The 12,881-nt window shown below is 38.1% G+C and overlaps 1 protein-coding gene across 2 annotated transcripts; it reads left to right on the top strand.

Moving 5' to 3' along the window:
- Positions 1 to 221: 221 nt before the first annotated feature.
- hes6 (hes family bHLH transcription factor 6) lies at positions 222 to 11,106 on the top strand. Of its 2 annotated transcripts, none has more exons than XM_088355095.1 (5): positions 222 to 286; positions 6,210 to 6,400; positions 6,489 to 6,575; positions 6,651 to 6,732; positions 8,744 to 11,106. In XM_088355095.1, the coding sequence occupies exons 2-5, from the start codon at positions 6,335 to 6,337 to the stop codon at positions 9,193 to 9,195; spliced, it is 687 nt and encodes a 228-aa protein (XP_088211221.1). In that variant the 5' UTR covers positions 222 to 286; positions 6,210 to 6,334; the 3' UTR covers positions 9,196 to 11,106. The 2 variants fall into 2 exon arrangements, with proteins under 2 accessions (XP_088211221.1, XP_088211212.1); XM_088355086.1 differs by having other exon boundaries at positions 253 to 286; positions 6,049 to 6,400.
- Positions 11,107 to 12,881: the final 1,775 nt, after the last annotated feature.

The raw sequence follows: 12,881 nt of genomic DNA, 5'->3' as shown, positions 1-12,881 counted from the left end.
AGAAGGTCTTGGCAAGATCTATATAGTTTTTTCTTTTATATACTGTCCCGACTGCACGCGTGTTGTAAATAAATTGCTTTTTATTTACAAAGGTTTTCTCACTTTGCATAAGTACACAAAGCTGAAGGTCCACTTAGAAAGTCTATGGGGAAAAAAGTAAAATAAGTAAATACACTCATCCATCAATCCATCCATTTTCTGCGCTGCTTATCATCACTAGGGTCGTGGGGGTGCTGGAGCAGATCCCAGCTATCTTCGGGCTGTAGGCAGGAGACACTCTGAACTGGTAAGTAACAACATCTTTTTAATTAAAATGATCTTCCACTGGCACACATGTGTTTCTTATTTTATTTTTGTCATTTTAATAAACCTTTTTTGTAAATCGTAGAAAAATATGTACAATACACTTTACAATAGTAAGCAAAATGATTAAACTCTTGTCACGGTTGCCATGGCACCTAATTGGTCCCCGCCGTGTGGCGCCAGCTTCTGTCACGGTTGTCAGGGCGCCCAATTGGCCCCGCCCATGGACACCAACTGAAACTCGTTGACAGATTGCTCCCTGTCACTATTTAAACGCTGTCCTGTGAGTCGCCTTTGGTCGGAGCGTCTGCGACACGGCCCGCCCTTAAAATCTCAGTTTTTCCTGTGTTTTTGACCTTGTTTTGCTCTCGCCACGATCTGTTTGATTTTGACCACTTCTGCGTTCCGAGCAATCTACTCCCCGCTACCAACGATCTCCGGATCGAGTGTGCGCTCCTTTCTCTTCTCCCCAATAAAATGTGAGTAACGTTACGCGAGTGGGTTCTGCTTCCTGTTTCCTGTCCGGGTCGTGACACCTTTGCTATTTCTTAATTGTTCTCACATTAAGTCCTGGAAGGGGGATTACCTCATGTGCGGTCCCTGCTCAAGGTTTCTTCGTTTTCGTCATGTTGAGGTTTTTGAGTTTTTCCTTGCCCTCATGTAGGTTTTAGATCGGGGGATGGTCCAATAATAGTATGTGGTTTGCAATAATCTGTGTTCTGTGCAGCCCTTTCAGACTCCTTGTGATCAAGGGCTGTACAAATAAACATGACTAGACTTAAAACAAACAAGTTTAAAATATAGTTAATTAGGAAAATAATACTTTGAAGATTCAATGAAGAAGGAAAATAATATCAAAAATATTTGAATCACTGTTATTTTTCTACCCAAAGTTAAGATATTTCAACTCGTTTTCCTGGTGGAATATAAAAATGCATACTTATAAGAAAAAATATTCCATCAAATTTTCCTGCCGTCTACGTGCTGTCAAGTCAAGTCGTGTCACATTTATTTGTATAACCCTTAATTGCAAAAAGTCTGAAAGGACTGTACAGGTTACAATTACACAATCCACTGATCTTAAACCAACATGCGGACAAGGAAAAACTCAAAACCTCAACATGAGGAAAATAAGAATCTTGAGAAGGGGCCTCACAAGTGGTAATCCCCCTTCAAGTATGACCAGGGTGCAATAGATTTAGCATTGGAACATTACTACAGTGTTTCTGTAGTGCAGAGGTTATTACATTCGCCTGACACGTGAAAGACTTTTCATGATTGAGACCCTTAACCCTATTGGTTAAGGGATCAGCCCACCCACCAGTATTTGCCCGAGACAACAGAGTATGTGGTGCCCTGATGACCATCGAGGTTAAGGGATCAGTGAACCATGGATAACGCAATTTTATTTTTATCTTTGTTAACTACACATTTAGACAATGATCATTGTTAGGCACACCATTAATGAATGTTTTTTTTATAATTTCTTTTAGTATATGGTTATTATAAAGAAGTTTCAGGGGGTCGGCTTGTATGTGATACAGGCTTTTTATGTGAGTACATACAAAATTTAGAAAATTAATTTACACTTATATGATAGTTCATGCATTATCTGCTTGCGTGTGTATATATATATATATATATATATATATATATATATATATATATATATATATATATATATATATATATATATATATATATATATATATATATATATATATATACAAAAACATGCATTTCAGGTGAATTGGCCGGTCCAAATTGTCCCTAGGTGTGAATGAACGAGTGAGTTGTCTGTCCCCGTGTGCCCTGCGATTGGCTATATATATATATATATATATATATATATATATATATATATATATATATATATATACATATATACATATATATATATATATATATATATATATATATATATATATATATATATATATATATATAAAAATTAACCTTATATATATATATATAAATATATTTAAATGAACCTGCGACCTCCCAGTCTCGGAGCGGGCGCCCCTACCAACTAGGCTATATATATATATATAAAATAAGAAACACATGTGCTGCCCTATATGTATATATATATATATATATATATATATATATATATATATATATATATATATATATATATAAATATATTTAAATGAACCTGCGACCTCCCAGTCTCGGAGCGGGCGCCCCTACCAACTAGGCTATATATATATATATATATATATATATATATATATATATATATATAAAATAAGAAACACATGTGCTGCCCTATATGTATATATATATATATATATATATATATATATATATATATATATATATATAAATATATTTAAATGAACCTGCGACCTCCCAGTCTCGGAGCGGGCGCCCCTACCAACTAGGCTATATATATATATATATATATATATATATATATATATATATATAAAATAAGAAACACATGTGCTGCCCTATATGTGTATATATATATATATATATATATATATATACATATATATATATATATATATATATATATATATATATATATATATAAATATATATAAATGAACCTGCGACCTCCCAGTCTCGGAGCGGGCGCCCCTACCAACTAGGCTATATATATATATATATATATATATATATATATATATAAAAAATAAGAAACACATGTGCTGCCCTATACGTATATATATATATATATATATATATATATATATATATATATATATATATATATATATATATATATATATATATATATATATATATATATATATATATATATATATATATATATATATATATATATATATATATATATATATATATATATATATATATATATATATATATATATATATATATATATATATATATATAGGGCAGCACGGCGGCGCAGTGGTTAGCGCTTGTGCGGCACAGTTCATGTCATGGGAACCTGTCGTGGGTTCAAATCCAGCTCCAGACATCCTGTGCGGAGTTTGTATGTTCTCCCCGTGCTTGCGTGGGTTTCCTCCGGGCACTCCGGTTTCCTCCCACAATCCAAAAACATGCATTTCAGGTGAATTGGCCGGTCCAAATTGTCCCTAGGTGTGAATGAGCGAATGAGTTGTCTGTCCCTGTGTGCCCTGCGATTGGCTGGCAACCAGTTCAGGGTGTCCCCTGCCCAGTGCCCGGAGATGGCTGGGATGGGCTCCAGCCCCCCCGCGACCCTAATGAGGATAAGCGGTACGGCTGATGATGATATATATATATATATATATATATATATATATATATATATGGCGGCGCAGTGGTTAGCGCGTGTGCGGCACAGTTCTATTATATATTTTTTTCACTTAAAGTTATGTTTAGTGTCTCCTGGTGGTATAAAAAATACTTTCATTCAGTCAAAAAAACAAAAACACATTTCGTTGAATACTAGGGAAATAATACCTGCACTATCATACCAATGTTAATTTTTATAAAAAATCATATGTGGGGTAATGTGTATTTCTTTTACATAGTGGAATCCCTCACCATGTTTGGTCTGTGGCACTGGTTTACGTTCGGATTAGAAAATACAGTGCCATCTAGTGGTCAAATATTACACACTGGGGCTTTAAAGTGACTTAAGATCATTCCACACTGTTTGGGAATGCCACTTCCTGTTAGAACCCGAACAGGCTGTGGACCCAGACGCGTAACGTTTACACACAAGCTTTATTTTACGGGAACGGGGCAGTCATCCGCGGGAACACAAACGCCAGTGATTGCTAGGCAGAAGAAGTGGGATAAAGTCAGGAGCAGGAAAACAGGAAGCCAGGGGCTGTCTAGATCGAAACCGAAACAGGACAGACGGGATCGATACCAGATACACGAGCAGATACCTGACAGGACAGGATCGATACACAAGCAAGATACGAGCACTGGACCGAACGGACTGGAACGATACAACAGCAAGATACCGGACAGGATCGATACCGGATACTGGTTACACAAGCAAGATACCGGACAGGACGGGACAGATACTGGATACCGGACAGGACGGGACAGACGGGATCGATATACGAGCAGGATACCGGACAGGACAGGACAGATGGGATCGATACCGAAGCAAGATACCGGACAGGACGAGACAGACGAAATCGATACCGGACACTGGAGCAAGATATCGGACAGGACGAGACGGACTGGATCGATACCGTATACTGGAGCAACATACTGGACAGGACGGGACAAACGGGATCGATACCGGATACTGGAGCAAGATACAGGACTGGACGAGACAGGAGGAATCGATACTGGATACTGGAGCAAGATACCAGACAGGAGGAGACTGACGGGATCGATACCGGATACTGGAGCAAGATACCAGACAGGACAAAACAGACAGGATCGATACTGGATACTGGAGCAAGATACCAGACAGGACTGGCGGGATCGATACCGGATACTGGATACACGAGCAGGATACCGGACAGAGTCAAAATACAAGTCTTGCAAGTGCAGAGGTTCATTGACGGACTGACAATGGGGATTCGTGACACTTTCCATTTGTGAACATCACATTATACTTTGTGGTTAGCAGAAACACGATTCTTACGATTTAATGCAGCTAAAATGAGGATTAGTACCGGTTGATGATAACTAAGTTATGGTTTTGGGGAGGTAAAAAAGTTGTTCAACATAAGCACTGTATAACATACACTTACCGCAATAAATCGGAGCCTCAACAGAACACTAGCCGAGCGAATAAGGAGCAGGGAGGAATCGTACCAGGAATCAAATGGATTGAACCATTTCAAGGCAGTGGAATATCTCTGACAGTGCGTTGTTCACATTTTTGTTATGTTGTACTATACCGTTTTTCATATTTAAGACTATTCGGTCTTTTATAAAGGAATAGAATAGGAAAACGGGCTAGTTTTGATAACCAATCATGAGTATCTATGTATGTTTGAAAAAAAATATTTTATTGTGTGTCCATACTTAAAAACCGGCAGAATTGTCTCTTTTTGCTTTGCACATTTTTGATACCTTTAATGTCTAAACAAATGAAAGCATGAAATGTCTTAAATGTCTAAATCTTTATCATCACAAGGGCACTTTGCCCGCAAAAAAAACCCGTTTTATTACAAGAACTTTTCAGCGCACGATGTTCCCGGTGACGTGATCAAATGATTTCGGTAACTCGGGTTGCGACACACTCTAAATCGCTAAATAAAGAAAGCGAAGCAACACAAAGAAGTAGGGGCTCCTCGATGTGTGGACAAAGATTTGACCCAAGCCATCTAAAAAGTCAAATCAAGTTTATTTGTGACGCCCTTAATCCCAAGGAGTCTCAAAGGGCTAACTACAGACTATTATTACACCATCCCCTGATCTAAAACCTACATAAGGGCAAAACTCAAAAAAACTCAACATGAGGAAAATGAAAAAACCTTGAGAAGGGATTAACAGCGATTTACTATACTGCTATCATTCCCAGAGGCTTGATACTTACTGATCAGCAGTATCAAAGCCTTTGGAATAGTTTTTAAACATAAAAAAAACCGTTTTTGTACATCTTGGCACTCATGGACATTTCTTCTGAAAACATATTTATTTTATGCCACAGACTGAGTTAATAATCCAGTCTCCTTTTGAAATGAGCCCCAAAGGCAGCATTATTTTCCTCAGTATACATACACGCTCGTTTTAAGACACCCTGCAGTGAGGTTATTGCCCCAATTCAAAATTTCTGGTAACACCCCTGCCTACATGGCAACTTTGCAGATGCTCTCCAAATTCCAAGGCGAAAAATGCCAAACCACATGTCACTACTGGACCTACTGTCGCTTGAGTTTCAAGATCCACTAAGACCCCCACGCCCACCGATTCATATGTAAATCCCATGTGGTATATAGCCCACCTAGCCCCTGTGTCCCCCCCTCCAGTGGCAGCACTTGTGAAAGAAAGCCAGTTCTTCTGGCACAACCATCTGTCTCCCCATTGAGGAGCTCCAACGTCTTTCTGGAGGTGCTTCCAAAGACAGTTCCGAGCTTTTCTTTCGTGGACCGGAATGGCCCCCATCCGCAAGCACACACCGATAGACCCAAGCACAGGCCGACTCAAGACCGACAGAAAGGTAACGATGCTGATGATACACGATGGGATTTCTTCGGACTACCGTTGTTGTTGTTATATGAATTGCTATGGTTATTCTGTCCTTGCAGAAGAGAAAACCTTTAGTCGAGAAGAAACGACGAGCGCGCATCAACGATAGCTTACACGAACTCAGGTCTCTTTTGGCGGATACGGAGGTACGAGAAATAAGTCTGATGAGAACAATGAAATTGCTTGAACTCGTTTTAACGAGTAAACGGGACTCGTTACAGCTCCACTCAAAGATGGAGAACGCCGAAATACTGGAGTTGACGGTCAAACGGGTGGAGAGCATCCTGCAAAGCCGTGCTCGAGGTGAGTAAATGAATGTACTGAATACACGGTGTAAATCACGATTTGCATGGGCATGTTTTCACTTAAGTGCGATAACAGCAGTAAATTTTCAAGTTTCACTCGCGTTTAATGTCTCGCTTCCGTTTGGCAACTCGCTGCCATAAAAAAGAAGTCGAAATGCTGCATTCATTGGAAGTTGGGAATTCAGCCTACTTCATTCTTACGAGCAGGAGCTTGCTTTTTTGTTTGGCAATAAGCTTGGCAATTTTAGATTTTAATGAGATATCTTCCCAAGTTAGTTAAGTTACTATGAAAACCTATCAAAAGTCATTGTTCACTTTCAAGTTTAAAGTGTCTATACATATAACGATTCGTACTCGCTTCTCCTAGACGCAACGAATCCACCGTTGGTAGCTAGGTCCTGCTGATCGGGAGTTCATTTTTTAATTATTTTGCGCCCTCTAGTGGTAGAAAAATACTACAATTCATCAAAAAAACCATTGTTGATATGGATAAGTTAACATATATTTTTAATTTTTATTTGTTTTACATAGATCATACCTACCAACCCTATCGCTTTACAGTTAGACTACAACATTTCTCTCCTTACAACCTCCTACCAATTTTGTTAAAACAAAAAAAATCTGCTTTTTCAAACTGAAACAACCAAAACGATCTTGACTTGTGGACTAGTATTTTAGTATACGGCTGCTTTATTTTGAAATAAGATGGTCTATAGTTCTAAATTCGGCTTATATGCGAGTATATACAGTACTCGTAGGTTATAGAAATGTGCATTTATTTTACACAATGAGCCTCATGTACAGGGAGCTAACATATATGTCTGCCAGCTTGCTCTGATAAAAAAATTGTGAAGGGCTTGGCAAATTGTTTTTTAAAATGTGCAGTTTGGACACTTGAGTCCCTGTAGTTTGTAATCCTCATGTACTTTGCAGCATTCGTTTTGGGTAGCACCACACAATACAGCGAAATGATCAAAAATCACAGAGTGTCCCTTTAACTGAAGCACTCAGACTGATAGGTGCGCTCACCTCTGTTTATCACCTTTATCTTGCTTTTTTTTTTTTCTTAAACATGCAAAACGGATAACAGGTTTGACGCAAAAAAATCTAACCCCATCATTTAGAATTGTTAACGCTTATTATTGTTAGCATAGCCCGTGGCCCTGTTGAGGCTAAGCGGTGCAGAAAATGTATGGATAGATTGTTAAAAAAAATATCACAGTGTCCCTCTTAATATACTAATTAGGCACTACGGTGAGCTGCTTGTCCTTCTGCAAAATAGGATGTAGATCCCAATTAGATTTTTTACACCACTTTGTTTCTTCTACATTTTCCAAAAATGGTAAATTAGTATTTTATTCAAAGTGGAGTGTGTCGTCGAGGGGTCCCTAAGAAGTTGAAAGTAGAATATTGTCTCTTTTAAGAATGTGTTAACAGTGTCCAACTGAGCATATTCGTTTTTTATCTTACTTTTAGAAACACTGGTCCGGCTGCAAAACACATTTGGTACGAGGACAGGGAGGTTGGGGGAGTTTGGAGACTGACTTTATACTTGACATTGCCGGTTTTTGTTAGTGAAGCATGAAAATGGTGAAAGTAAGAAAAGGTCAGTTTTCAAACACGGTCCATACCCCCAAAAAGATAAAAAAAAGAGAAGTTTTTTTTTGCACGGCCAAGAAATGCACATAATTGTACACGCACAGCGTAAGAAGCTCGACCGAGGCTGCAACGATGACCCAAGTCAGAAGATCACCTTAGCGAGTAAAAGAAGGTCCAAATTCTGTAAGGCACATTTAAATAAAATGAGAGACCTAATCAAAAGTCCACCAAGTTAACCTTCTGTCACCACATCAATGAACAATTGCCCACCATAAGTAAACACGAATAGATATTTAAATTAAACTCGCTCATAGACTTAGTGGGGTCTTGCCGGTAAAAGTGTGGTCATGCATTTTTTTAAAAAACATTTTCCCACCAACGTTTGATCTTTTTTTTCTGTTGATCTCCAGAAGTGGAGGCGTGTGAGCGATTTGCAGCTGGTTACATTCAGTGCATGCACGATGTGCACAACTTCGTGTCCAGCTGCCCGGGAATGGACCCCACGGTGGCCGCCGAGCTCCTCAACCACTTACTGCAGAGCATGCCCCTGCACGGCCAAGATCGCTTCAAGATGGCGCTTCCGAGCTCCGAGCCCCACACAGGAGCCCTGTCCCCGCTGTCGGGCGCCGCCCCGCCTGCCGTTTCCTCGGGTTCGCTGGTGTCACCGGCCCTCTCTTCTTCGTCCACCTCCGGGGACGACGTCTGCTCGGATCTGGAGGACACGGACTCGGAGCAAAGTCAGGTTTCGTCTTCCGAGGAGTCGGAGCAGAGTCAGGTTTCTTCGTCGGAAGAAGCCGAGCCGCAGGGGGGGGCGGCTCGCGTTTCCCTAAATGACCACAAACCGGTTTGGAGACCGTGGTAGATTGAATCAGCTCTTTGGTGTTTTAAATAAAGGGGGTCAAATTTGTAGCTTGGTGAGATTGTCGGTAAAACCAAGAAAAGGTTCAGCGGCCATGCTAGGAAAGAAGTACATTGTGATTTATTTGACAATAATATATCGTGTAAAATTATCAACAGTCATATACCAAGTAGCATCTTACGGTAAAGAAATGTATTTTTTTCTAATCAGCTTATTCTTTTCAAAGACGCAGTTGCAGGACTAGCCACTTGTTCTCACTTGGGCAATGATGGAGCACGCACAAATGAGGAAATGTTTGACATTTAACTAAATAAGGGACTTTTAAGCGACTATCAAAATAATGACCTCGTAAGAGTCTAAAATAACAAATGTCTATGTAAAAGAAAAATGGGAGTGGGGTAGGAATTTTAACACTTGTTTTTTAAAAGAAATGAAACTATGTCGTACCTGTCCACCTCAGCCGATTGCAATTCCCCTTCTTAAGCTATAATACATCTTACAAACACAATGTAGAAAGACAGACTAAAATGAATAAAAACTAAGATAATTTCTGTAATTCATTTAGCAAATATACAACGCAAACAAGTATGTGGGCATCTCTTTTAGTCCTTTCCCCACCTGCAGTAAACTACCATTGCTTATACGTAGCAGTGCAGGATTTCAGACTTCATCCATTCTGCTTTTACTCTGACAGAAACGATCTCAATTTAGTATAATTGGCAACAAAGATGTCAGAGTATTAGTTCTTACTGTCTTTATATACTCTATATACTTTCCTCACATTCTCACCGTTGGCATTAGAGTGAGGAAGGCAGAAGCAATTTGCACGAACATGAAATGCTTGATTAAGGATAAGATTTGTTAGTGTACTGCCACAATATTTGCAATCTAGGATGACGTTGTCGTCTGTCAGAAGTGACAGAGACGATCCGGATTAGAGCCGAAATGGGAAAAACGTGATTGTTCTCACCAAAAGAAATTCCCATACAGAAATTTGAAATGATCAAAAAAAACGTATGAAATAGAGGGAAACTTGACAGGTATCTTACGTGGATATTATATTTAACACCTGGTCAACCCGGACTGCTTTATGGCAGTAAACAGATAAATAAATAACTAAACAGCTAAAAAACAGAAACTCAATAAATGACTCATATTGTTGTCTAATAAATACACAGTAGTGTTTTAAGTTTCTTAAAAAGCATCAGTGAACAAAAAGGCCTAAATTGGAAACTGAAATAAGCCACGCATTTTCTAAATTTCAAGTAGTACACTTTGTTTTTTTAAATTTCCTGGTCTTAAAACCAAGAAGTCAGACAGACTTCTCTGCCCAAGCGTCGAGTTTGATACCCTTTCTTTAAATCAAAATGTGTTTAATATGTGAACTAAATAAATGTAAATGCAAATCAGTGATCTCTAAGGTCTCATTTTGGCAACGTAACCGCCTCGGGAAAGAGGTAATACACTGTATATATTCACTTATTAGACCTGAGCGGCACTGAGCAGTGTTTTCCAATACTTTGTGGAGAAAAAGAAAGGAAAAAAAAAGCACATACTGTAATTATAAAAATGTCAACAGTGTTCCCTTGACCTTTTAGGTTTTATCTAACAGATTTCCCGGATAAAATGTCTATTCTCAAAAGAAATCTGAAGATGGAAATATTAGGATATTGTGCTGTCACACAGTATAAGTTAACGGCATGCGCTAGTTTAGCGCTAGCTAACCAAGTCTGTGCTAGCTTAATGCTACCGTGTATTAGGAAATTCCAGACGACTAAATTACCATTCATATTTTATTAATCGTATAATTTAAGGAACTGGATGATTTGTTAGTCTTCTTTTTTTTCGTTTTCTTTCTTCGTGATTTGGTAGCAAAGAATTTCATTGTTGTCCCTTTCAATTTATGTCCGAGTTGCTGCATTGCCATTTGAGTGTTTGGGAATCACTGCTTTGTAAGATAAAACACCATTGTCGTAAGTTTGTAAATTATTCCTCTTTTTTCCCCCTAAAATCGAATTTTAATGTATTTATATGCACAAAATGATAGCACAAATAAACACCTTTGTGTCAGTGGACTTTCTTGGAAATTTGTGCGAAATGAGCCCGTTCGAGGCTGCTTTTTGTGTTTGTCTTCCAGGATTTAAGCTAATATTATAAATGTGACGGCTATTCATTTGCGTACACAGTGTAAGTACTGAAGAGGTGTTAGACGACTAAACCACTCTAGAAGGACGAGGCCATAAAGCTTATATTTTATCTCTAATTAGCATAATTGCTTCTTACTTTCACGATGCTAATGCACTTGCTAACAGGTAATCAAATCTTGCATCGAGGCAAGTACAGTCCTTTTCGGTTGTTGATCCAGATTTTTCTCGTTTTTTGAAAATGTACGAAAAATGTCATGTAGGGATTGCTAAGTTTTGCCATTGTAGGATCACACATTTTTAAACATTTTAATGGCCTTCTGTACTTAAGAAAAATACTATTCCACACTGTTAACAATAGCTAGCTTGACATTTTGTGGCTATCATAGTGTATACAAACTAAATTCAATATTATTACACAGTGTACCGATCAAGAAAAACAGATCATTTGCGCAGTTGAGGTTGAAATAGTGAATACACATTTCAATCAGTGAACAAGCTCATGTTAATAGTCCGGAGTCACCCCACAGGGATCCCCCCGGGGCCCCCTGACATTCTCAATCCTGTCCGTCCTGACTCCTGCGGCCGCATAAGAAAAGCAGGCGAGCTCTTGTAATGACGTGTCTGCTCTGTGAAGTGCACAGCCCAGTGTCAAATGTCGCGCCTCAACACTTGTGAGGAAATAGTAAAGATGCTCCTCTTTTTACACAGATTGCACGTTTCACTACAGGGCCTTTTCAAAGTACTTTAAGAACGCTTACAAGGATTTAGGTGCTGTGGTGTTATGCGGACAGAAAAAAAAATATCGAAAGTATATTCCGTTTCACTTGATATGATTGAAAATAGTCAGATTTGTAAGGTTTTTGTTGTTTATCGTAAACAGACATCAGTTGCCATCTAGTAGGACTGGGACAAATATTTTTTTTAATGAATAATCTACTGTATGTATCAAATCATTTACAAATAACTGTTCATTTGAACAAAGCCAATTGAACTTTGCTGAAAGGCAAAACAATATTGAACCGATGTTAGAGTTTTCTTTAAATGAATGTCATAAACTTGGTCAAAAAGTTGTTCATTGTTTTTCAAAGTTATAGCAGATTAAAAAAAATATCTGATTAAGATCTGTACAAATCAATGTAACTTGACTTAAATGACTGAGTTTGAAAATATGCACATTTTGTTGGTACCCTTTTCATTAAAATGTGTGAATATTAAAAACGAGAATATACCAAGGGGTTTTCATAAATTGTTTTCAAATAATAATAATCTTCATTACGTCGCCAGAAGATAACAAATAAGATGCCACTTTGGTAGATAATTTTGCGCATCTGAATTTCTTTCGAAAGAAGAACAGTTTTAAAATGTGGTTGTACAATTACAATACAACAACAGAAAAGTTCTAAAAATGAATACTGGAAATAAACGATAAAATTCAAACTTTTTTTCTGGCAAAATTCTAAAAACATCTTTCAAAATGAGCGTAACAGACTGATAGGTCAAAGAAGAAAAAAAATCTGTTTACTTGTTTTTTTGTCTTGGTAA

This window comes from Urocampus carinirostris, chromosome 1 (assembly GCF_059441175.1).
Source record: "Urocampus carinirostris isolate Australia breed hairy pipefish chromosome 1, RoL_Ucar_1.0, whole genome shotgun sequence".
Lineage (NCBI taxonomy): Eukaryota > Metazoa > Chordata > Actinopteri > Syngnathiformes > Syngnathidae > Urocampus > Urocampus carinirostris.
This window is presented reverse-complemented; position numbering and strand designations above follow the sequence as displayed.

Bases quoted from the DNA above. Each gene is read 5' to 3' on its own strand.
- hes6 (XM_088355095.1), top strand. From the start codon at position 6,335: ATGGCCCCCATCCGCAAGCACACACCGATAGACCCAAGCACAGGCCGA. The intron at 6,401-6,488 runs GTAACGATGCTG...CTGTCCTTGCAG, and splicing joins GACTCAAGACCGACAGAAAG to AAGAGAAAACCTTTAGTCGA. The intron at 6,733-8,743 runs GTGAGTAAATGA...GTTGATCTCCAG, and splicing joins CCTGCAAAGCCGTGCTCGAG to AAGTGGAGGCGTGTGAGCGA.